The 23867-nt window shown below is 56.5% G+C and overlaps 2 protein-coding genes across 12 annotated transcripts; one reads left to right on the top strand and one right to left on the bottom strand.

Annotated features, from left to right (window-relative positions):
• Nucleotides 1-2447: 2447 nt before the first annotated feature.
• On the bottom strand, nt 2448-20112 carry LOC122365129 (protein ELYS-like). Its single transcript, XM_043336091.1, has 3 exons — nt 20016-20112; nt 11342-12213; nt 2448-10894 (listed from the first exon to the last, which is right to left on the bottom strand). Exons 2-3 carry the CDS (start codon nt 12200-12202, stop codon nt 3098-3100), a joined length of 8658 nt encoding a protein of 2885 aa, XP_043192026.1. The 5' UTR covers nt 12203-12213; nt 20016-20112; the 3' UTR covers nt 2448-3097.
• Nucleotides 14660-23638, top strand: LOC122365131 (nucleoporin SEH1-like). 11 transcript variants are annotated; one of them, XM_043336096.1, is made up of 2 exons: nt 14660-14832; nt 22041-23638. In XM_043336096.1, exon 2 carries the CDS (start codon nt 22109-22111, stop codon nt 23198-23200), a length of 1092 nt encoding a protein of 363 aa, XP_043192031.1. In that variant the 5' UTR covers nt 14660-14832; nt 22041-22108; the 3' UTR covers nt 23201-23638. The 11 variants fall into 11 exon arrangements, with proteins under 11 accessions (XP_043192031.1, XP_043192034.1, XP_043192040.1 ...); XM_043336099.1 differs by lacking the exon at nt 14660-14832 and adding an exon at nt 20316-20352; XM_043336105.1 differs by lacking the exon at nt 14660-14832 and adding an exon at nt 20327-20356.
• The last annotated feature ends 229 nt before the right edge of the window (nt 23639-23867 follow it).

Here is a 23867-nt window from a genome sequence, read left to right as displayed (position 1 = left end):
ACGTATCAAAACGGACAGGTTGACACTAATCACGTCTCACGATACCTGGACCACAATAAGGCGAAAACGAACAAATATCTACTGCTATTCCATTTTTGGAGAACACCGGTCCTGCTGGCCGACCAAATAACAACACCAGCCTTCCTACCCTGCCCGTGGTGGACCGGCCTCAGATAGAGAGATAGCCACTAATGAGCTCCAATAAGGCGTGATTAAGCACGCGGGCCCGACCGGTGCCAGGGAGGCGACTTGTTAGCGCGCGCCGAGCGGGTGTGTGTCGATTTATGGGGCCGGCGCCCGTTCACCCGCCCGGGACGGAGACGGCGGACGGTGGTCGGCGGGAAACCAGCCGCCTCGGGTGTCGGTGGGACTCGGGGTGGTGACCGACTGGTGAATGAGAACAATAAGTGACCGGTGGTGCACAATCCCGCGACAGGTCTTCAGCGCAAGCGGAGCTTGACCGTCGCCGACAGCGCCATACATTTATACCTATATGTACCTAGAAACCACAGGATGCGTTTTGTGGTGACCTACATATAGTTTATCAAAAGTCTGTCGTAGTCGTATGGGGCAAAAATGACAGCCCGACGGTTCAGCCAGAGACGTGAGACGGCACTGCAGCCCGGTTAGCTAGACCGGCGCGACCCGGTCCAGCCGATAGCATGGGTGACCTGGGCCAGTTCGTCCATTGATGCCGCTCATTCCGAACAGCAGTGGTCGCGCCGTTTTTTTGGCGCGAGCTAGGCATGCGTGCAAGGGCGGCACGTCTGCTCCCATTGAGGCACCGGAGGAACGGCCGTTTATGGAGAGAGAGAGAGAGAGAGAGAGAGAGAGAGAGAGAGAGAGAGAGAGAGAGAGAGAGAGAGAGAGAGAGAGAGAGAGACAAAGAGAGAAAGAGAGAGGAGAGGGAGAGGGAGAGGGAGAGAAAGAGAGAGAGAAAGAGAGAGAGAGAGAGAGAGAGAGAGAGAGAGAGAGAGAGAGAGAGAGAGAGAGAGAGAGAGAGAGAGAGAAAGGAAGAGAAAGAGAAGAGGGAGGGACGGAGGGGAGAGGAGAGATCGAGAAGAGAGAGCGAAGGAGAGAGGAGGGATAGGGAGAGGGACAGGAAACGGAGAGGGAGAGGAGGGAGAGAAAGAGCGAGAGAGGAAGAGAAGGAGAGAGAGGGAGGAGAAAGAGGAAAGGAGAGAGGGAGAGGGAGAGGGAGAGGGAGAGGAGAGATAGAGAGAGAGAGAGAGAGAGAGAGAGAGAGAGAGAGAGAGAGAGAGAGAGAGAGAGAGAGAGAGAGAGAGAGAGAGAGAGAGAGAGAGAGACCGAAGGAATGAATTGAAAGGGTAGAGTGAAGATGCTACGTTTGTTTAAAAACGAGAGGCATGCACATTACCCGGTGCCCCGTTAGGTAGAATGCAAGACTGAGGCCACTCGTGACGGCAGGCAGCTTCAGAAGCTGGCCCTTGAGAGGATTCGATGGTCTCAACTCAGGGTACTTACGATCTTTTGGGAGCAAATACCATAGAAGCGACAGATAAGTGTCGGTCCGTTGAAGCGGTTGGTACCGTCCTTCGGAAAGAGAGAGGCTATCAGGCCCTGCTATCCGAACTGATGCCCAGCCGGGTCAACTGGAGCTCCTGCCCTCCTCCGCGGGGGGAAGGGGGGGGGGGGGGGGGGTGGCTCAGGGCGGGGAGAGGAGTGCGCCGTGCCCAGTCGCTCGGAACAGCGCTCTAATAAAGCCATTCGGCGACGATTTACGGGCGTCCGAGCGGCGTTTAGCGCTGCGAATTAGGCCCGTGGCGGCGGATCGCTCACGGACGGCCAGTCTGACGGCCGCCGACAGACGGGGCAGCCCGGCGCGGTTCGTGTCCAACAGCGATTTGGCGGCGCGCGAACACCTCCCAGAGGCGCGGCCCGCCCCCGGCCGCCCAGAGGTCAAGCTGCTGACAGCCCGAACTGGGTTAGCGCCAGTTTAATGCCGTGACCTCTGGCCGACCGCGGTGTGGTCAGAAAGGTTCGTGACGGAGTCATGTGGCGAACGGCGGCCGCTCATCAGCCGAGCGATGGTGAGCGGGCGATGGGCCGCCGGCGGACCTGCTGACAGCTGAACTAACAGCTGACGGCGCCAGCTGCGGATCGTTCCTCCCTGGTTACCGAGCAGACAGACAGCCAGCAGTGCCCGGTCAGCTCCCATATCAGATCTGTGCGAACTTCTCGTCACCTGTCAAATCCGTGTGAACCTGTCACCCGCAGGGAGACAGCCGCCGACTCTGCACGCACTGCCTCCCAGCCCGGGGGCGCTACGAGCTGGCATTCATCATGCAGGGCGCTACACGCCCAACAGGCTCTCAGCCGCCACCGAGCCTCCGGCGCTCGAATTTGCACATGCCCATTTGTACAGACGTATCTGCAGACAGCAGCTCTCTGCGAGCACCGCTCACGGCCATTCGTACACTACAACAGGCGCTCCTCACGTTTATTGTAGTAACTCAACTTAAACACATTCACTGACAAGTTTTGGCGTCGGTGACAAATCGTTTAACAGAGACGGACAGCACTGCGAGCCACTGAACATTTCGCTATTCATGATACGAATCAAACGTCGTCGGACCACGCGGATGCAGCCGGTGACAGCGCTGAGAACGACAGTCCTGCGCGGCTCCCCACCGGCACTGACCGCCCAACGCCCCTGAATCTATCCCCAAATCACACCGTACACCATTGTATCTGAGCTCGGATCGCGTACAAAACCGACGCAAAACGACCGCAAAACCGAGCACACAACGCTATCAACTGAAACGTTCGTTCCCTGCGCTGAGAAAGCCACACGCGACGGGCCGGGCACGGGACAGGCGAGACGTTCGGAACGACTGCCCAGCGACGATGGCATGGACAGCGAGACGGTCGTTATCCAAAATACGTTTGACACATACAAGCGTGACCCGTGGTGGCCACTGAACAATGGACAGTCCCCCACCCCCTCCCTCCCCACGTTCCGACTACCTCACACATTCATACATGAACACACTGAGCAGCTGACCGACCATAGCCGGTCACAGTCGAACATCACTGACGGTACGCCGCAGATGGCGCCCCAGTCGCTCCCAGGCGACTACCAGAGCCGCACCGAGCGGCGGGGGCCAGTGCGCTGGCGGGTGCGCGCGATGGAGGCCCGGCGGTCGCGCGGCAGCGGCTCCTGCTCCGGCGAGTCCTCCGAGCGGCGCTGGATCTCCTCCAGCTGCTCCTCCGTGACCAGCACCAGCGGACTGCCGGCCTCCTGCGGCTCCGAGGGCAGGCGCGTCGTGCGGCGCCGCCGCCGACGGCCGGCAGCTGCGCCCGCCGGCGGCGGCATCGCCTCGGCCGCCGCCTCAGCGATAGCTGGCAGCGCCGAGCGGCGCGCGGCGGCACCCGCCTGACTGCGGCGGCCGACCGCGCGGCGCACAGGCGGCGACTGCTCTCCGTCCGACGGCGGGTCCTCGTCCTCGTCAGCCGCCGCTGCCGCCCTGCTCTTCTTCGTTCCGCGGCCTGTTTTCGTCGCGGTGGGTGGTGTGGTGGGCTCCGAGCCCTTGGCCGGCCGCCGTTTGCGCCCAGAGGCGGTGACGCGCGTCTCGGGCGGCTGCTCCGAGACCGCCCGTGTCGGCAGCCGAGCCGGCGAGGACGGCTGGACGGAGAGACTGCGCGCGCGGGTGCTGCGCGCCGGGGAGGCCGGAGGCGCCATGCCGTCGTCCTCATCATCCTCCACGTCCTCTGAGGAACCCCGCAGTCGGCGGGTCTTGGACGCCCGCTCGGGGCTACCGCCAGCCTCCGACGATTCACTCGCCTGGGACTGTTTTCTGGTGCGTTTGCTCGTAGAGGGAACAGGCACATCTGCTTCAGAGGACTCAGACATCTTCCTGGTCCGTGTGGCTCTCGCCGGAGTCGGCTCCTCAGCGGCCACACTCTCAGACGTCTTCCTCGTTCGCCTTCCGCTCTGTGTGGTGTCTGCCGCCGTATGTTCTTCCTGGCTCTCGGAGGTCTTCCTACTGCGTCTGGTCTTCTTAGCTGTATCCAAAACTAATGGTTCCTCTGGCTCCTCAGAAGCTTTTCTGGTACGTCTGGTCTTCTTTGTTGTGTCAAGAACCGTTGCTTCTTCTGGCTCCTCAGAAGCCTTTCTGGTGCGTCTGGTCTTCTTTGCTGTGTCCAAAACTGATGCTTCTTCTGGCTCCTCAGAAGTTTTTCTGGTACGTCTGGTCTTCTTTGCTGTGTCAAGAACCGTTGCTTCTTCTGGTTCCTCAGAAGCCTTTCTGGTGCGTCTGGTCTTCTTTGCTGTGTCCAGGACTGCTGCTTCTTCTGGCTCCTCAGAAGCTTTTCTGGTACGTCTGGTCTTTTTTGCTGTATCCGACACTGATTGTTCTTCCGGCTCCTCAGAGGCTTTTCTTGTACGTCTTGTTTTCTGAGCTGTGCTCTGGGCAGTCGGCTCTTCTGGTTCCTCAGAAACTTTTCTGGTACGCCTCGTTTTGACGGTGGTATCAGGGCTCGCCTTATCTTTGGGCTCTTCGGAGACATCTCTGGTTGCCGCTCCCTTCTTAGTGGTATCTTCAAACACCGAGTCATCACCATGTTCCGATTGAGAAGCCTTCCTCGTTCTCCTGCCCCTCGAGGTCGCGGGAGCGGTGGCCTGCTCGGGCTCCTCTGACACCTGTCGCGTCCTCAGCCGTCTGGATGGTGTGGAGACCGGCGACCCAGGCTCGATCGAGCCTCCCCGCAGCGAGTCTGTCTCTGCGCCCGCCTCCTCGGGCTCCTGCGAGACGCTGCGAGTCCGCGCGCTGCGTCGGAGAGGCGTGGCCGGACCCACCGAGCCCGCCCGCGACCGAGAGCTTTTCCTGGCGGAGATCGGCGCCTGCTCTGGCTCCGCTGAGGCGCTGCGGCGGGAGCTCTTCCGCGTGGAGGTCGGTGCCTGCTCCGGCTCCGCAGAGGTGCTGCGGCGGGCGCTCTTCCGCGTGGAGGTCGGCTCTGGCAGAGGCTCCTCAGTTTCGCCTTCTTGTTCCTCTGTGACAGCGGCGGTGTCCGGCTCAGCGGGCTCACCGCTCGCCGCTCCGACACTGCGCCCTTCGGGTACAGGTGAGAGAGGATCCACGGCCGCCAGAAGACTGAGTCGGGAGCGGGGAGTCACTCCACCAACGCTGCGCCGTACGCTGCGCCGCGCTCTGGACGGGGTGGTCAGAGTAGCGGCCGAGTCTGTCGGCGGCGATGAAGGAGCCTCCGAGGGGTGCTCCTCAGCCACCGGGGAGAGCGACGGCTCGGCACGCGCAGCCGCTGCCGCCGCCTGTCTCGTTGGTGGAGATGAGGTTGGCGTGGTGATCTTGGCAACGGGCGACGTGGACTGTCCTGCCTTCTCCGGAGATCGTACGACGGTCTTCTCTTTCTTCGGCGACGGTGTCGCTCGCCGAGTTTTTGGTGATGGCGTCGTGTCCTCCTCCGCTGAACCGACCTCCGGAGAGGACAGCGTCCCCGCAGCGGCGGCAGGCACCACCGGATCCGACCCACCTCCGTCCACTTCTACTGCAGGCTCAACGGCTGCCTCTGTGGACTCAGCAGCAGTCTCCCCGGACTCGACGGTTGCCTCAATGGTCTCAACAGCCGTCTCCTTGGACTCGACGGCTGCCTCCGTGGACTCAACAGCCGCCTCCATGGCTTCGACGGCTGTCTCTGTTGTCTCAACTGTCTTCGTGGCCACCACCGCGGTTGTCTCGACGGCTGCCTCTGTGGGCTCAGCAGCTGTCTCCTTGGACTCGACGGTTTCATCCATGGTCTCAGCGGCTGCCTCTGTGGACTCGACGGCTTCCTCTGTGGACTCAGCAGCAGTATCCGTGGCTTCGACGGCCGTCTCCACAGTTTCAACAGCTGTCTCCATTGTTTCCACTGTCTCCGTTGTCTCAACTGTCTTCGTGGTCACCACCGCGGTTGTCTCTGCAGTCTCGACGGCTGCCTCTAACGGCTCGGCGACTGTCTCCGTGGTTTCAACTGTCTCCGTGGTTTCAACTGTCTCCGAAGTCACCACGGTTGTCTCTGCAGTCTTAACGGCTCTCTTGGGCGACTCGCCAGCTGACTTGGTGGTTTCGACGGCCACCTTCTCCGTGGTTTCAACGGTCCTCTCCTCCGTGGCTTCAACAGCCATCCCCGTGGCTTTGACGATAGTCTCCGTGGACTCCACGACTGTCTTCGTGGTCTCTAAAGCCGCCTGGGTCTCCACGATTGTCTCGGCTGTCTTCTCAGTGATCTGTTCGGCGGCCCCCGAGCCGGCCCGCCGCCGAAGACTGCGCCGAGGGGTCAGCAGAGGCGACCCGGCCGTCGGACTGGGCCGGCGCAGCAGAGACGAGCGAGTCAGACGGTCGGCGGGCGGCGAGCGCGGCGGACTGGGCGCCGCCGGCTCGGCCGGCCCCTGCTGCAGCGAGGTGAAGCCGGTGAACTGCGCCGGCTCCTGCTCGTCTTCACTGTCCGACTCGAGCCGAAGAGTCATACTGGACACCGCCTCCGAGCTGTTTGAAAGCACACCAGAGGTGATGGCCGCTCCCTGCCCGATCGTCGTAGACAGATCAGGCAACTGGAGAGCCTGGTCGATCCTCTGCAGAGCTTCCTGCAAGCCAGCCGGCGGTGCCAAGTAACTCTCCGACATCGGTGATGCCTCCTCGTCGTCGTCGTCCGGGACGCCGGTCACCCACGCCGTCCGTCGCTCGACCGCAGACTCTCCGTCCGGTGTGGAGCGGCGGCGGAACTCGGTGCTTCCAGTGCTGACCTGATCACCACCCGACACCACCTGAGCCTCCAGCTCAGCCAGCCTGCGGTCCAACAAGTCACTCTCTGGCGTGCCGGTCACCCAGGCGGCCTCCCTCACAGCTACCGGCTCTGCTCCTGACGTCACCTCCGGCGCTGGCGACTCGCGCTCTGGCGTCTCCTTCCCAGCAGAGACCGTGCCGGGTCCCGTCAGAATCTGCGCTTCAAGCGTGCTCAGTGTGCGATCCTGCGTCTCACTCTCCTCTCCAGTGACCCAGGCAGTCCGCTTCACAACAAAAGGCTCTTCACCGGCCGCGTAAGTGGAGGTATTCTCTGGTGATTTCTCAGGGCACGGCTTCGCCCGCTGAGGGCTGCTGTCAGCTCCCGTCAAAATCTGGGCTCCCAGCGATTCCAAGGCACCCTCCGCCGGCTCGTCATCAGCCATTGCCGCCAGACTGGTGAACTTGTTACCGATCAGTGGGCTAAACTCTCCAGACGAGTTGGACTCACGCCGCTCGCTCTTCTCTGATGACGCAGCGGGTGTCTTATTGTCCTCGGACGGAGTGACGGGCTCCTCCTCATCTTTTTCTGACATGGCTGGTTCTTCTTCAGGCGCAGCAGTCTCCAACTCATTCTCTGAAGCCACTGATTTCTGATCTTCCTCGGACACGATCTGGTTCTGTTCGCTTTTCTCCAACAGTGCGGTCGGCTCGGTCGCTCGTGCACTCACGGACGATACCTCAGTGTGAACCACAGCACTGACCTCGCTACGCTCCACACGCACGCCCGACCTGTCACCAATGTCTTCAGTATCACAGACAGTCGCCCGGGTTGACCGATGCAGTTCTCGGCGCGGACTAGGGGTCACCAGATGAAGCTCTGTACGCGGACCGACGGCTTCTTCGTGCTCCTGGTCGCCGACGGTACGCCGCTGCAGCTCCTGCTGTGGAGTCGAGTGCCGCTGTCCAACTTCATCCTCATGCGCCGGAGAGCCCTCGCTCATCGTTTCGTCGTCGTCACCAGTATGTGATCTGCGCGACACATCGCCACCCATGGTCACCACGTCACTCTCATCATGCCAGGAACGCTCTACTAACTGCAGCTGCCGCTCGCGGCCGAAGAACTCGAGCGTCTGCTCAGCTACCGTCGGGCTCGCTTCGAAACTGTAGAACTCACTGTCATCTAGCTCACTAGCCAGCGATTGACGTTTGCTCGGCGGTGAGGCTGGTTCGGGTGTAGGCGGTTTTCGCTCGGCGGCAGCCAATACCTCAGCCATAGCGATCCGCGGCTCGGGCAGACGGCTGATGCGCGGCGCTAGCGGTGCCGGCGTCTTCCCAGGTGTGAACAGAGACGCCAGTCGGACCGGCGCGGGAGTCGACGGAGTCTGAGAGTGCTCGGGAGCCACCGGGGACGCGGACGAGAGGACCGGAGCACGCAGAGGAGCCGGCGTCTTCCCAGGGGTGAAAAGAGTGGCCAGCGGCGGGGGAGTATGATCAGCACGGCTCTCCTCCAACGAGCGGCGGCCGCGCAGCATGCCAAACCGCAGCTGCTTGGATGGCGTGTCCTCAGTGCGCGAGGCGCCGCTCGATTCCAGGTAACGGCGCACCTTGAGAATTGACTGCGGCGTCCTGGTGGCGGCTGGAGTGGTCATCTGGGGCGTGCCGGGCTCAATGTCGGAGCGGCGCGGCGCCCGGCGCACAGGCGGTGTCTGCAGCAGGCGCCGCACGTCGGGCCGCAGCGGACGTCGCTGGCCGCCAGCCGGACTGTCGAATACGTCATCATCCTCCGGCAGTTTCCGCTTGTGGCGAGGACGGAATGGCGTGGCGGCGACCGCCGGAGTCGCTGGTTTCTTGCCGTTCTGTTCGAGTACCTCTTGGATGAGGATGGCGCGCGAGCGGACGTCGGCCGGCACCTGGTGTAGCTGTGCCGAGAGTGGGCGGCGGCGACTCGCAATGGTGCTGTGACGGGGAACTCCAGCCGACGGCGAACCGTCGCGTCGGTGGATCAGCGTCGGTAGCAGCTGATGGAGCGACTGTCGAAACTCGGCCCGCGCCGGGGCAGGGGGCGCAGCGGCGGCCGCCAGTCTCCGCTGCAGGTCGCCCGCCTCCCGGTACCGGCCCCGCTGTAGGTAGAACACGTGCAGCAACTCGGCACACTCACGGTCGGCGTTCTTCTCCAGAAACTGGATGAACTGGCGCTCAAGCGCGGCGTCCAGCGGCTGACGCATCAGCTGCGTGAGCAGGCGGCGCTGCTTGCAGCCCTCCAGCAGCCACCCAGTGAGCTCGTCGCCTCCCAGAGGACGGTGGCGGCGCTCATAGCGCAGCGCCTCCGTCACCAGACCGTTATCCAGCAGCACGCGCAGGTGAAGCCGCAGATCGGCGGCGTGCGGCGCCGGTAGGTGGCGCGCCCGGGCGTACTGTAAGGCAGCGCGCGGCGCCTGCTGCGCCAACAGCGACTCAACCACGCGCCGGTGCTGCCAGGCGCTGAGGTCCGCCGGCCGGACCAGAGGGTCCATCAGGAACACCAGAGCAGAGTCCACATTGCCGTGGTCCAGGTGCCAGAAGGCGTGCGTCAGCTTGATCAGGCTGGGCGGCATGGCGAAGCTGGAGGGGAACGACTTGAGCGTGTCGTGGTGTTCGTCGGACACGAGTCGGCTGAGGTCGAGCAGCAGATAGTGCAGCAGGCGGTGTTTGCGCACGTCAGTCACTCCGTCCAGCAGATAGGCACGGGTCAGCGCCTGCAGTGAGCGCGGCGGGTACGCGCCGTCGCCGTCCTCCTGCCAGTAGGCGCGCAGCGGCTCACCCAGCTCCTCCACCAGGCCGTCCACCATGAGCAGGCGGCGACCCAGCTGTCTGCGCCGCTCGGCGTACCACTGCGCTAGCGCCGCGCCCGGGTACGCGAACTCGACTGACTCGCCGGCCTCCTCGTCAGCCTGCTCGGGCAGCAGGCCGGCGTGACACAGCCACAGGATCACACCCGTGTGCAGACTACGCACACGCAGCACGTAGCTCTTGGACTCGAGCTCTGCGCGGCCGCCGTCAGTGTTTGGGGTTCTGGCAGCCATAGTGTCTAGCACTGTGACCATACCGTCCAGCTGAGCGCGCAGTCCATGTAGAATGGCCAGATCTTCGTCAGAGAGATTCCCGGCGCTCATGTCAAACAGCGGTACACACGCTGCGTCGATGCGCGACACCACCTCGACGGCGTGCTGCCAAAGCCAGTTGAGTAGCGCGCGCAGGGTGCAGCCGCCCGGGTCGGAGTCGCCCGACGACCACCGTGTCGCACACGACGCCAACAGCGAGCTGAAGCCGCGCTCCAGCGCCAGAGTGAGCAGCGTCTCGCGCTGTTCGGCCGGGGAGACGGCACCGGCGGACACCAGACCGAGCCGGCGCGCAGCCTCGTACGCCTGCAGGGGCTGTGACAGCTGGGCGCCTCCAGTCGCCTGCAGAGCGCGTAGCAGCTGCTCCTGCGGTCCGCAGAACGACATGGTCTGCACACCCACGTCCAGCAGCAGGGTGGTCGTCAGCAGACCCGAGCGCGGCTCGGCGGCGCGCACCGACACGCCCATCACGATACCGTCGCTGGCGTCCAGCGAGAAGAAGCGCAGGTACTCACAGCGCTCCAGGCCGGCCGCGTCCACGCGGTGCGGCAGCTGCGCCTGGTACCAGCGGTTCAGGTCGAACAGCGCCAGACAGGTGCAGGCCGAGGCGCCGTCCTCGGTCCACGCCTCCCAGGCCAGCGCGCAGCAGGTGCCGTCTCGCGGCGCCAGGCTGTCGTCTCCGCCGCCGCTGCTCTCCAGGCCGGCAGCCGGCAGCGCGAAGGCCGACAGCAGGCAGCTGGCCGACACCCGACCGGCGTCCGGCTGCTCGGGCGTGGTGGTCAGATCGTACACCAGCTTCCGACCTGCCTGCTGGAGGCCGCGGTAGACGGGTATGCCTTGCTCCCAGGACCGTTCTGTGTAGAGTAACGCGTACAGCGCCGCGGAGGCCACAGAGCCGTTCATGTCGTGGTAGGCCGGCACGCTGTTGATGACCCACAGGTAGACGAAGCGGCGCGGGTCGTTCTCGGGTTCCAGAAAGACGCAGCCGACCACTGGCAGCTGGCCGGCCTCGTACCGACTGGCGAACTCTAGCTGAAGTGTCTCCAGACTCCACACCTGACGGTGGCACAATAGCAGCTCACAACGCAGTTTGAGAACCTAACACAGTATGGGAAATTCACAAAAATACAGACAAGATTGATTCTAAATGCAACAGGGAAATAACAAGGAGTACAGAACTGAGTTGTCTTGTTACGTTTTGCCTTAGGACTAAAACATTTCTGGCTACAGTGGTTCCACAAAATTTGCCCATACAAATAACAGCAATCGTTGGGAAGTTCAAAGTATAAATGTGTCAGCTGCCAGCCCTGTCACAGTTAACAATTTATCTATAATAACATACTGTAGAATCACAACAGCGAAGTAACACTAAGCAACACTAAGCGAGCAAAGTAAAACACAATAACATTCCACATTCTACCTCCTAGTTCAATTATGAGCAGCTGACAGAGAATACCGTCACCCCGCTCCCGCCCGTTCCTCCCCGCAGCCCCTCCTCCATACCTGGAAGCATCCGAAGCTGAGACCGACGACCAGGCTGCGCAGCTGGGGCAGCCAGTGCACGGTCGAAACCCAGGTGTCGTCGGCAGGCTGGGCGTGCTCGAGCCGGCCCGCCGCTGACCGGTGCTGGTACATGCCGCCCTCCACGGCCGCGTCGTTAAGCGGCAGACACAGGTGGTTTCCGAGCGCCGCCTGCTCGTGGCGCCGCTGCGCCGCCGCCGGCTCCAGTACAGTGACGTAAGTGGGCACGCCAGGGTTGCGTTCGTCTGTGTCCACTGGCCCGTCCAGGCAGAGGTCGAGCAGCAGCACGAAGCCGGCCTGCGTGCCGACGGCCGCCAGCACGCCCATGGCCTGTAGCGGCGGGCACAGGTCGACCGAGTCGGTCGGCGCGCGCAGCACGTGCAGAGCGGTCACCTGGTGGGGCAGTCGGACGGCGCGCACCACTGCCGCCGCCGACAGGTCGAACACGCACACCATGCCGCCGCCGGTAGCGCCGGACGAGTCGGAGCGGCCGCCGCAGTCGAGACCGACGGCCAGCAGATGGGCGGCGGCCGGGCCGACCGCCTCGGCCACGGAGCAGACGGCAGTCACCTGTGGCGGAGCGCCGTCCGTGCAGTGCGCGCCGAACGTCCAGGCGGCGCGACGCGCGCCCGTCCGGCAGCAGAGCACCTCGAGCGCGGCGCCGTTGGCCGCCCAGGCGAGCCGGCCGCCGGGCAGCGGCTGGCCGAACGGTGCACCGGGCGCCTGGTCAGCGGCGCCGGCGGGGTCGGCGCCGGGCCGCGCCGCCGCCTGATGTAGCCGCTGGTGGGTGACGGCCGAGAACGGCAGCAGCCGGTGGCCGCCGCTGGGCGTGACCACCACCATGGCTGCTCAGTCTGCCAACAGTACAGTCATAGACACATTAGGTAGGTACTCAGTTACATTCAGCATGACACAGCAGCACAACAGCACACACAGATAACACAGGAGCTGGGTCTGGGTTTTGTTTAGCATTGAAAGGTTGCTATTGAAAAATTGTCATTTCACCATAAAGAGGCATTACAAACACATTTAGAATACACTGTGATTGAGACATAATGCAGTTCTTACAGTTAACTCAATGTTCATTGTTCAGATGCTTGAAATGCTTGCTACTCAAATGATCAAATAAAAAAGTTCACATAAATTATGCAGAAATAAATATACAGCAGCCAGCATGAAATGAGATCCCAAAGACAGAACTTGCTCATACAATTCAAAAATAGACACTTTCATTGAAATTGTAACAAGTCCTATCAGCTACTACTATTAGACATAGTAAATAATAATGCAGTGACTCTCTAGGACATGGTCATTTTCCACAGTACCCAGAAATGCAGGCTCTGTATTCATGCATTGCAGCTCAGTAAGGGCTAAGGCAAGCACGAAACCATGGCCCATGGCATGGCTAATGCACAGAGAAGGTAGGTAGGTGTGTACCACAGGAAAGCTACAGCAGCCAACTGCCAAATTGAAGTAGTTGCACATGACAGACGTCAGACCTACTAATGTTGCCTGCTAATTGTTACAAAATTAAATTTGTCAGAAATTGCACAGATCCCAGGACAACCAATCACAAAAACTGAGATGGTCCAGGCCAATTGATGGTCTTCAAGCATGGAATAATGGTGAAAAGAATTGCCCATAGAAGCCTCTCATTGAACTAACTATTTTGCATTCATTCAGAGTTAACAGTTCTGAGAAAATCTCTCCACGCTACCTCAGATCTATGCCTCTCAATGAATCAGATCTATGATCACAGTCGGGCACACTGTGGTAATTCCGATCCATTTATGGAAACGTTTCCATTTTTGGAACAATGTTCCAAAAATGGATACGCCGTTTCCAAAAATAGAAACGATCTGTTCCATAAATGGAGACGCTGTGTGCATCGCTACCTTTAAAGCAAACTGGGCATTGATTGGTGCAATTTGGCATGCGCAGGATGCCACCAATCGACAGCCAGCATTCTAGTTTATATTCCTGTTCTCCGACTTTCCGATCAGAAAACCGGAAGTTGACGAACGAGGCGATGCTTATAACATGTTGATGTGATAAAAAAATTCACACGTTTTTCTAATCGAAAATAATAACATTTATGAATGTTTTGAACAAAAAATAACGTTTTTAACAGACTACTGAAAGACTGACCCATTGATTGGAACAACCACATCACCGGGAACTTCAGTTTTTCATTCATTTTCACGCTGCGTTTTCCGGTGTACCAGCGGCCTGGTGGTCGTCAATCTTTGATTAAATCGCATGAAAGTTGTTGCAAAGCCCTATTTGGAGACTTAAGTGGGCATTTTATGATATTTCAAATGTGCTGAATATGATCGTAGGCTCGGATCAACGTAAATATCCGTGCAAATACGTAAAAAGCAGGATGGAAATAAGGTCTGCACCGTCGTCACACCAAATACCGTTGTATTCTGACGATGAATTTATTCATTCTAGCTCATGTGTAACATTTATATTAATTTTATATATTGAAATGATATCTACGCTTTATGTATTGCCCACTTTGGACCACATCTGTCCAGTAGTTTCTGGGAAATCTTAGTTTTAGTTGACTTGAATGTGCTCCAGTTGCGGCGCGCAAGGTATTATTATCGAACCCGACGTCCAAGGTAACTGCCGAGAGCCGAGATGCTAAACCAGTCCCAAAACATCAAATTTTTAGTTTCATGTGAATTTTAAAAACACATTTAAGCTAAGTTTGCACACATTTGAACTTCAGCGTTTCTATTTTTGGAACATCGTCGTTTCCATTTTTGGAAACTAAGTCTCCATAAATGGATACGATTCAGGAGCATTTTAAAGACGTGAATTTTAATGCATACGACAGCTTTCCATGCAAGAAGACAAGTGCTTTTGGTGTATCTGAGCTTGTTTTACGGTAAACAGTTGTTATACATCGAATCCAGCCACCCTTGGCAAGAAAATATGTGTGGAGATGTTAGCGTTTCTATTTATGGAACGAGCGTTTCCATTTTTGGAACAGAAGAGTAGTCAAAATTGGAAACGTTTCCAATAATAGAAACGTCTCCATAAATGAATCGGAGATTTGGTCATTGGTCGCGGACTTTTGGCGGGAGCGGACGTCCCTCGAGAGCTCTGGCGATCTTGGATTATTGCATCGATCTTTTGTTTCTCAAGAATGTGGTCTATGAGTTTTTTATAGATACTCATCTCACATTCTGCACATAGCTAGTTGAACTGGAAGAGAATAATTTTGATCTTCACTCGAGAAGCAACCAGCCGTTAGGGGCGCTGGTATTCTCTGCGTTGGTATGCCGACACTCCGCTCCCCGGAGCGCCCGGGGCTACGGCGGAATAACAGGAACGAATCGGCGTCCCCGATGCGAAATGTGTCGACGAGAGGCGTTCGAGTGGCTGGAGGGGCAGTTGGGGATGCAAATGAATCTGTGAAAACTGCAACTAAGGGCAGAGGCGATCAGAAAGCTGCAAAGAAGGTAAGAGATCGGGGCTCGGCCAATTCTGATGTTGGAAAGGAGCAAGTATCGGGGGAAAGGCCTACTGGGCAGGATCAGGATGGGGACTGCGATCGCGGCCGAGACTCAGGATCAGTGGATCTTGATGGCGTTTCCCTTCGCGGTGCATGTTCTAATGTGATAGCTGATGTAAATGTGTCCCGAAAGGAGAAGCCCCAGGGGGCCAGGTCAAAGTTGAAGGGAAGAGAAGTCGGAAAACTAGAAAATGAGGTATTCAAACCATTCGGACCCCCATCTCGTACCTCCAGTGTAAGCGATGCAGTTGAGGCTGTGATTTGCTCGGGTGGCCCATCAAAATCCTGCGGCAGGCCAGTATCTGATGATGATGAGGGAATTCTCTGTGATGCATGCTGCCTATGGTTCCATGCCGACTGCCAGGGTGTTACCGAGATAGAGATGAAAGCTCTGAAGAGGCATAAGTCCCTGGCGTGGCTTTGCTCAGCATGTAAGGATGGTTTCTCAAAAACAGCCCACCGCTGTGGCTGCTGCACTCGTGTTGAGACCAGACTGTGCCACCTAGAGGAAGCTCTCTCTGAGCAAGCCAAAATACTCATGAAGGTGGGTGATGGACAAGAACACCTTGCAGATGTTGTCAAGGCCAGCAACCAGAAACTGGAATCCACAGTTCTCGATCACAACGTCACAGTGGTCCAGAAGGTCAGGGATGATGACGATAAGAGGCAGCAGTCCTACGCTGATATCGTCAGGGGATCCTGTGTTGAGGTGATTGAGTCTATCACATCCAAGATTGAAAAGATTGAAAAGTTACCAAAGGAGCAGCAAAAGACATCTGTTGGTCCCACACCCTCCCTGCAGATTGTGGGCATAGTGGACAGTGTCCTAGACAAGGAGAAGCGCAAGAACAATGTGGTTGTCCATAACCTGCCTGAATCACCAGCTGAAACCCATGCTGATAGAGTAGCTCAGGACAGATCCAGGTTTGTCCAGCTTGTTAAAGATGAGTTCCATCTAAGTGTCAGTGTGACCAAGTTATTCAGAGTTGGGAAGCCCATGACGGGCAAGCACCGCTTGCTGATTGTGACCCTCGACAGTGAGGAAACTAAATGGGAAATTCTCCGCCAGGCACCCCAGCTCCGCCACAGTGAGTTGTGGCCAAGGATCTACCTTTCCCCTGACTTAACGAGAGAGGAAAGAGAAGAAGGACGCAAGTTGAGAGAGGAACTGAAGAGACGCAAGGACAATGGGGAGCTAAATTTGGTGATTAAAAATCGCAAGATTGTAGAAGGAAGCAGAGTAATGAGACCTGGCTCTGGGTCCAGAAGAAGGGAGGCAGCAGCCCCTGAAGTCCAAGACCCACCTGCCGCGATGAACGGTGACCACCCCACACCTTTGCAGACAACCTTGGCTAATCATGGTGACAGGACCTCCTGACAGAATCAGGGTGTGGGAGGCAGTGAGGCCACAGCCCCATCAAACCGACCAACGCAAACTGCTCGGACGGCCTCGGTGGTCATCCCAGAAACTGTAGATGTTCCTGCAGTTGTTCCTTCTAGCTCTGAATCTGAATCTGAGGAAGCTGCATGACTGTCTCAAGACAGGAGAAGAGATGAGAAGGCTGGCCTCAGCTTTCTCTATACTAATGCTGACCAATTTCTCAACAAAAGGGATGAGCTGTGTATGCAAATTGCGGGCAGTCAGCCTGATGTTATATGTATCACCGAGGTCATCCCCAAGGCACAGACACTTCCCATAGCTCCAGCTCAGTTGGCCATTCCCGGATACATCCAGTACACCAACTTTGATCCCTCAACTCCAAATCTCGGGTCTAGTGGTATTCGTGGTGTATGTTTGTTCATTGCCAAAGGTATTCAGGCCTCAGAAATCTCTTTCTCTGGCAATGTTTTCACTGAGCAGCTTTGGCTCAAGATCAGGCTCCTTGGAAGTGATGCATTGATCTTAGGCGGCATATACCGAAGCCCATCAGCTGATGCTGCATTGACAGGCCACCTCTGCAACCTACTAGTTGAAGTCAGCAACGCCAAGCCATCGCACTTATTAATCATGGGTGATTTCAATTTTGGCACCATCGACTGGAACTGCAACATGTCTACAGCACCCCCCTCTCATCCCTCGCATACATTTCTTGAGGCTGTGCGGGATGCCTACCTATTCCAGCATGTGAGGCAGCCTACTCGCTTCAGACATGGATTTATTCCTCACACCCTTGACCTGATATTTTCAAATGAGGAGGGCATGGTCACAAATCTAGCCCACTTCCCTGCTCTAGGCAACAGTGACCACGAGATACTGCGGTTTAACCTGCACTGCTATACGTCCAGGAGAGACACCCTAGACAGCAGGCTCAACCTTCACAGAGGAGAGTATGAGAGCATGGCCAGAGACCTCCAGAGTGTTGCATGGAGGAGCATGGATCTAGCTCCCCTGGAAGATCACTACAAGTTCTTCTCGGACACCCTGAAGCTGACGATGACCAAGCACATCCCGAGGCTGAAACAGCACCGAAAGAAGAAAAGTATCTACATGACAAGAGAGGCATTGACACTCAGGAATAGAAAAACAAAACTGTGGAGGTGCTACATCAGGACACATGCCGAGGCCGATCACACCCGCTTCACTCGAGTTCGCAACGACTTGCGCAGTCTGACAAGAAGACTCAGGCGGGACTTCGAAAGGCAGCTTGTCAGCAACCTCAAAGAAGGGGTTAAGCCCTTCTGGCGATATGTCAACTCCCGGACCAAGACAAAGGCGGGGATCGAAGACCTCAAGAAGCCTGATGGCTCCTTGGCCTGCTCTGATGAGGAGAAAGCGGCTGTGCTCTCCGAGGCTTTTGCCAGTGTGTTCGTGAGTGAAGACTGCTCGAGCGTTCCTGGCCTGACATCTCAATGGGAAGGTCCCCTCCTCGAGAGAGTCGAGGTAACTCCTCACATGGTCGAGAGGAAGCTTCGCAACCTCAAAACGTCAACTTCCCCGGGTCCCGACGAGATCCCCTCGAGAGTCCTTCGTGAGCTGGCCATCCCACTATGTGTTCCCATCAGCTCGCTGTTTGGGAAATCGCTGGAGAGCGGCGAGCTCCCATCCGAGTGGAAGAAGGGCTCTGTAGTCCCTATCTACAAGAGTGGCAGCAGACAGGAGTCCACAAACTACCGGCCAATCAGCCTGACATCAGTCTTGTCAAAGATACTTGAAGGATTTGTCCGGGACAGGCTTATTCAGCACCTGACCGAAACGGGACAGCTGAATGATGCTCAGCATGGTTTTCTCCCGAAAAGATCATGTGCTACTCAACTCCTGTCATCCCTGGAGGACTGGACGCGGCTGATTGAGAATAAGGAGCCAGTTGACGTCGCCTACCTCGATTTCCGAAAGGCGTTCGACTCCGTCCCCCACCAGCGCCTACTTCGGAAGCTGCACGGCCTTGGGGTTCGAGGGAATCTGCTGAAGTGGATCGAGGCCTTCCTCACCGGACGCAGTCAGCAAGTAGTCGTGAACGGTGCCAGGTCTGCTCCTGTTTCAGTAAGGAGCGGCATCCCTCAAGGTTCGGTCCTGGGCCCGACTCTCTTCGTTGTCTTCGTCAACGACCTCCCCGATTGTGTCAAATGCCATATCAAGCTCTTCGCGGACGACGCAAAACTGTATGCGAGTCCTTGGCTGGAAGGAACCCAGGGCCGCACCCAGATGCAATTGGACCTGGAAAGACTCGAACACTGGTCCACGACTTGGCTGCTGCCTTTTAATCAGAGGAAATGTAAGGTCCTGCATCTGGGGTCCGGCAATCCCAGACACGAGTACTCCCTGCTTGGAGCCCCTGTCGCACAAGTTGGGGAGGAGAAGGATCTGGGAGTCATCGTCGACGAGCAGCTGAAGTTTCGGAAGCAGGCTGCCACGGCCATCAAGAAGGCAAACCAGATCCTGGGGATCATCAGGCGTTCCTTCGAGCTGCTGGACACTCAGACGTTACCCCTTCTCTTCAAGACGCTGGTGCGCCCCCACCTGGAGTATGGGAACATTGTCTGGGGACCCTTTAACAAGGAAGACCAGCTTCTTGTGGAGCGAGTACAGCGCCGAGCTACCCGGCTTGTCGCGGAGATCCGTCATCTTCCGTATCAGGAGCGCCTCAGCAAACTCAAGCTTCCATCCCTGCTCTACAGACGACGCAGAGGTGACGTCATCATGGTGTACATGCTGATGAACAACCACCTCAACCTGGCAAAGGACGACTTCTTCCAGCCGGCTCCTTCTACAAGCACCAGAGGTCACTCCATGAAGCTAGCGAAACCGACAGCGCTGACAAGAGCTCGGAGAAACCACTGGAGCGTCCGGGCGCTAAACGACTGGAACTCCCTGCCTCCCCACGTCGTGACGGCGACCTCTGCTAACGAGTTCAAGAACCGGCTTGATAGTCACTGGTCTGATCATATTTATGACATACCTACTTAAGCTAGAGCAATAACCGAGATTCAAAGAGCTCGATGAGAACGGGTCCAAAAGGCCTCTGGCCTCCCAAAGTCCCGCCAACAGTAAGGTAAGGTAAGGTAAGGAGATACCACAGTGCGCCCGACTGATCATGATCCCAGATCATGGATCCAAGATGGATCTTGAGGGTTTTTCTCAGAACTGTAAACTCTGAAGGAATGCAAAATAGTTGATTCATTGAGAGGCTTCTATTAGTCATATTTTCCACATTAATCCAAAGCTTGACCATCAATCTAATGGCCATCTGTTTTTGTGATTGGTTGTCCTGGGATCTGTGCCATGTCTGCTATTTGGTTTATGTGCCATGCCTAGTGGACCAAATGCTAACTGGAACTCTCATGCTGAACCAAATGGCCAAGTAGCTGCAATGTCGCATGCATTGCTTGGGAATTGAACCACCCTAGCTGCATTGCTTGGGAATTGAACCACCCTAGCTGGGTGGTTCAATGAACCACCCAGCTGGTGAGACAGCTCAGCCAGGAAAATAGGGAAATGTAGGCAAATACACATTTGATATAAATAACCAGATAACAGTACAGGAGTAATTTTCATGTATATTGATATTACACTAAACCTCGCAGATATATCATTTAAAATGTAGATCGAGATATCGAGATAGGCTCCGTGGCCGGAGACGGATTTGTAAGCGATCTTATTACAATTGTGAATGGAAATTACTACCAACTTACTTTAATTACGTGCAATAGTAGTCAGCTACTAGGGAAAGCAGCAAAACATCCCACTAACCCCTAAAAATCCCAAATATCGGCCCAACAAACCCCAACCCCATACAAAATTTACAAATCGTCCAGCGAGCTCCACGCGCGCTCCAACGGAAACTAAAAATCATATGTTAGCTTTTGGTGATGTCACGAAAAGTTAGTCAGCAAATCAGCATGCAGCATTTTGCCAAATATATGGAATATGACGTCATATTTAGCAAATAATATAGTTTGAGATAAAGCCATTGTTTTCTACAAAGCTGGCGCGTTTGTGTTAAATACCGGCGAAAGATTTGTATTGGTTGTAGGTATTGGATTGGTATTGGTATTTGATTGGTATTGCTTTGAAGCGAGCTGCTGTTTTTCGCGTGAAGAGTTTCAAGCCAAGATACGGTATATAGCTATATACTCTGGTATATAGGGCCTTGCAACTTGCAAGATACGTGATCTTGCGATAGGTAGCCGATAGGATGGCCTTGATAGAGGGTGCCGAAAGTAACTAACGCTATCTCGGATTTTCTTGGAGCATTGAATCCCTTCCCTTGACGGTTGATGTGTGAGTTGAAGCCTTATCTATTATGCATATTAAATTTTGGAGGGTTTGTTAATTTGTACTTACCCAACACTGCCGCTACTGGTTTAAGTGCTGAAAAGTCAGGAAGAAAAAGCTGTTAGCTGATTGATAACAGTGGTAGGTACCTACCCACCACACCAGCCTACACACTATAAGTTAAGCCCTGGGTGCTAAATGTGATGTTCAGTGTCCTTAATTTGCCTGCCTCACCACGCAGTAGACTCGAAGCCTAACATGCTCTATTTCCATTGAGTCCAACTCCAACTAATGCCCTTCTGAGGGACGCCGGTGAAAACAGGGCGCCGGAGGGCATATTAGTCATGTGATATTTGGAATTTACCCCGCTCCAAGGGCCTTCTATATGCCAAACGTCACGTGTAAATTTCACGAACCTTGATCAAATCGCCCCAGGCGCCCTGTTTTCACAGTCGTCCCTTCTGAGTTCTGCAGCAAGTTTGTCTGAGAATGCATTGAATGTAAACTCATGGATTCCGGTTTCCATCTCCCTCAGAACACAGAATCACTGACAGAAGCTGAGTAGCCACACTGGGCATGAATATCAGATGGCTCTAGTGTTAATGACAAGGTCCCAGCCACAGCCAGCAAACTTGGTCCAGGCCATATCTGGTTTTACTCTGGCAGCTGGCTAGCTCTGGCATTTACTCTATCCAAAGCATGGGCAAGGTCTGGAGCTGTACTGGAGCTGACTGGTATGATCCCAGAGCTTGCCCGCTTTACAGCCGGACTTATGCCATATCAGCCATGCCATACCTCAACCGTACTTCAGCCACAGTAAGCCAGAGCAGCTATGAGGCAACCGGACCTGGCCATAGCACGCCGTGGCAGGGAGCTCTAGGTACTTGAGCTGGACGACTTGGTGGTCCGAAACCATACCAACTCTGAAGCGCTACGCTTTACAGCTAAAGGCCTGGCTACACTATGCGTTTTCTGCGTGCGTTTTTGCAGGTTTGCGTGTTTTGCGTAATATCGTTCTAGGAAAAAAGTTATAAACAATATAATTTTTACTTTGGTTATATACAAAAGCTAATATAACTCTTATGTAACTAAAATTTAAGGTGAAAAACATCACAAAAACGTAATATCGTTCTTTTTTCTAGAACGATATCACGCAAAACACGCAAACACGCAAAAAACGCACGAAGAAAACGCATAGTGTAGCCAGGCCTTAAGACTGGCTAACTGGAATAGAGCCATCGACCCAAACCCCCTGTTCTGACTGCATTCCGTTTACACCAGCCCAAATCTGGCATGTTGGAGCTGCTGGGGTAAAACAAACTTGAGCCAAACCAAATTGCTGGCTGGGGCGATGCTAAGGTGATATCTTATCAACTCTGTATTGACACACATTTTCATTGATTGACCTGAGTCACTCACTTCTCAAACCTGTCTTGTTTCAGGAGTCAGGACCACAGCTGCTGTCCTGTTTGGCACAGGGCCTGTCTGACATCACGTCTGGGGCTCAGCCATGAGTACCTCCAAACATCGCAACTTTGAGTCAGGCCACCATGACCTGATCAATGATGTGGCATTTGACTTTTATGGCCGCCGGCTAGCCACCTGTTCCAGCGACCACACAGTCAAGGTGTGGGACCAGAATGAGCAGGACCAGTGGCAGTGCACGTGCTCGTGGCGCGCTCACTCTGGCGCCGTGTGGAAGGTGACCTGGGCACACCCAGAGTTCGGCCAGGTGCTGGCCACGTGCTCGTTCGACCGCACGGCCGCCGTCTGGGAGGAGATCGTCAGCGACGCATCCAGCGACCACCACCAGACGACGTGGATCCGGCGCGCGCCGCTGGTCGACTCGCGCACCTCCGTCTCGGACGTGCGCTTCTCGCCGCGCTATATGGGTCTCCAGCTGGCCACCGTCTCGGCCGACGGCGTCATCCGCATCTACGAGGCCATGGACGTGATGAACCTGAGTACGTGGTCGCTGGAGCACGAGCTCAACATGCGCTGCGCCGGCTCGTGCATCAGCTGGTCGCCGGCGCCGTCGTTTTTGTCTCAGCTCCTGGCGGCCGGGTCCGAGGAGCCGCCCAACGCCACAAACCCGCACACGGGCGGTGCTAAAGTGCTCGTCTTCGAGTACAGCAAGAGCGCGCGCAAGTGGAGCAAGGTGCAGAACCTGACAGCCATCACCGACAAAGTGCACGACATCGCGTTTGCGCCCAACATGGGCCGCTCATTCCACGTGCTGGGCATCGCGTCGTCGGCGGTGCAGATTGTCGCTCTGACTCCGCCGGCCGACGGCAGCGGGCCGCTGGAGGTACGTGAGCTGGCGCGGCTCGAGGACCACCGCTCGGTGGTGTGGCGTGTCGCCTGGAGCATCACCGGCACCATCCTGGGCTCCTCCGGGGACGACGGCTGCGTCCGACTCTGGAAGGCCAACTACCTGAACCACTGGAAGTGTGTGTGTAAGCTGCTAGCCGACAGCGGCTCGACGGCTGGTCGGGAGGGAGAGAAGAGTGCTGCGGGATCAGTGTCGGCCACCGCGCTGTCCACGGCCAAGTACTACAAAATGGGGACCATCAAACACCCGAACGAGGTGGCCTGGCACTGACAGCCAGCCCACTTCGCATCTTCAAGCACACGCAACTGTGCGGCGGCGATTGATACTTTTCGAACCATACGGCAGGGGCATAGCCGACAGTGATGGGTGAACCAGAACCGTGCTATTGCCGTATGTACAATGTACATGCATCACCGCCTCTGTCATAGCATTGTGTGTCGGTTGCGGTCGCCGACTCGCCACGCGAGTCAATTCGTGACAGCGGAAATGCGGAGCCTACGCCGGGATGTCCATACGATTTGTGTATCTTCGCTGACCGGGCCTGGTGTGCCATGGTGTATGTAGGTCGGCGTGTGCCGCAGCCTACCTCACACGGTATCGTATGGGTTCGAACTTGGGCTGTCTCAGGCTCGTTCAGTGTTCACCATTCAGTGATTATGGGATGATGTTCATGTATGGATGTGAGAGCAATGTGATCCGTAAAGTGAATGCTTGATGTTTGTGGAATGATGCTTGGCTGCGCACGGTTTCTGCGCGTACGAGGGAGGGAGGGAGAGGGTGAGGAGCGCCATTCACTGTTACAAGGGGCTACGATGACTGGGATACTGAGCTGCCCGCGCGCATACAATTACTCGCAGTGAATGCCAATAAAATGCAAACGATTTAGCTTACTATTTTCAATCGAGACCCCTTCTCAATTTACAACTGCTGGCATCAG

This window comes from Amphibalanus amphitrite, unplaced genomic scaffold (assembly GCF_019059575.1).
Source record: "Amphibalanus amphitrite isolate SeventyFive unplaced genomic scaffold, NRLGWU_Aamphi_draft 000716F_arrow, whole genome shotgun sequence".
NCBI classification, from domain to species: Eukaryota; Metazoa; Arthropoda; class Thecostraca; order Balanomorpha; family Balanidae; genus Amphibalanus; species Amphibalanus amphitrite.
The sequence above is the reverse complement of the archived record's forward strand: the minus strand, read 5'-3'. Positions and strand labels throughout refer to the sequence as shown.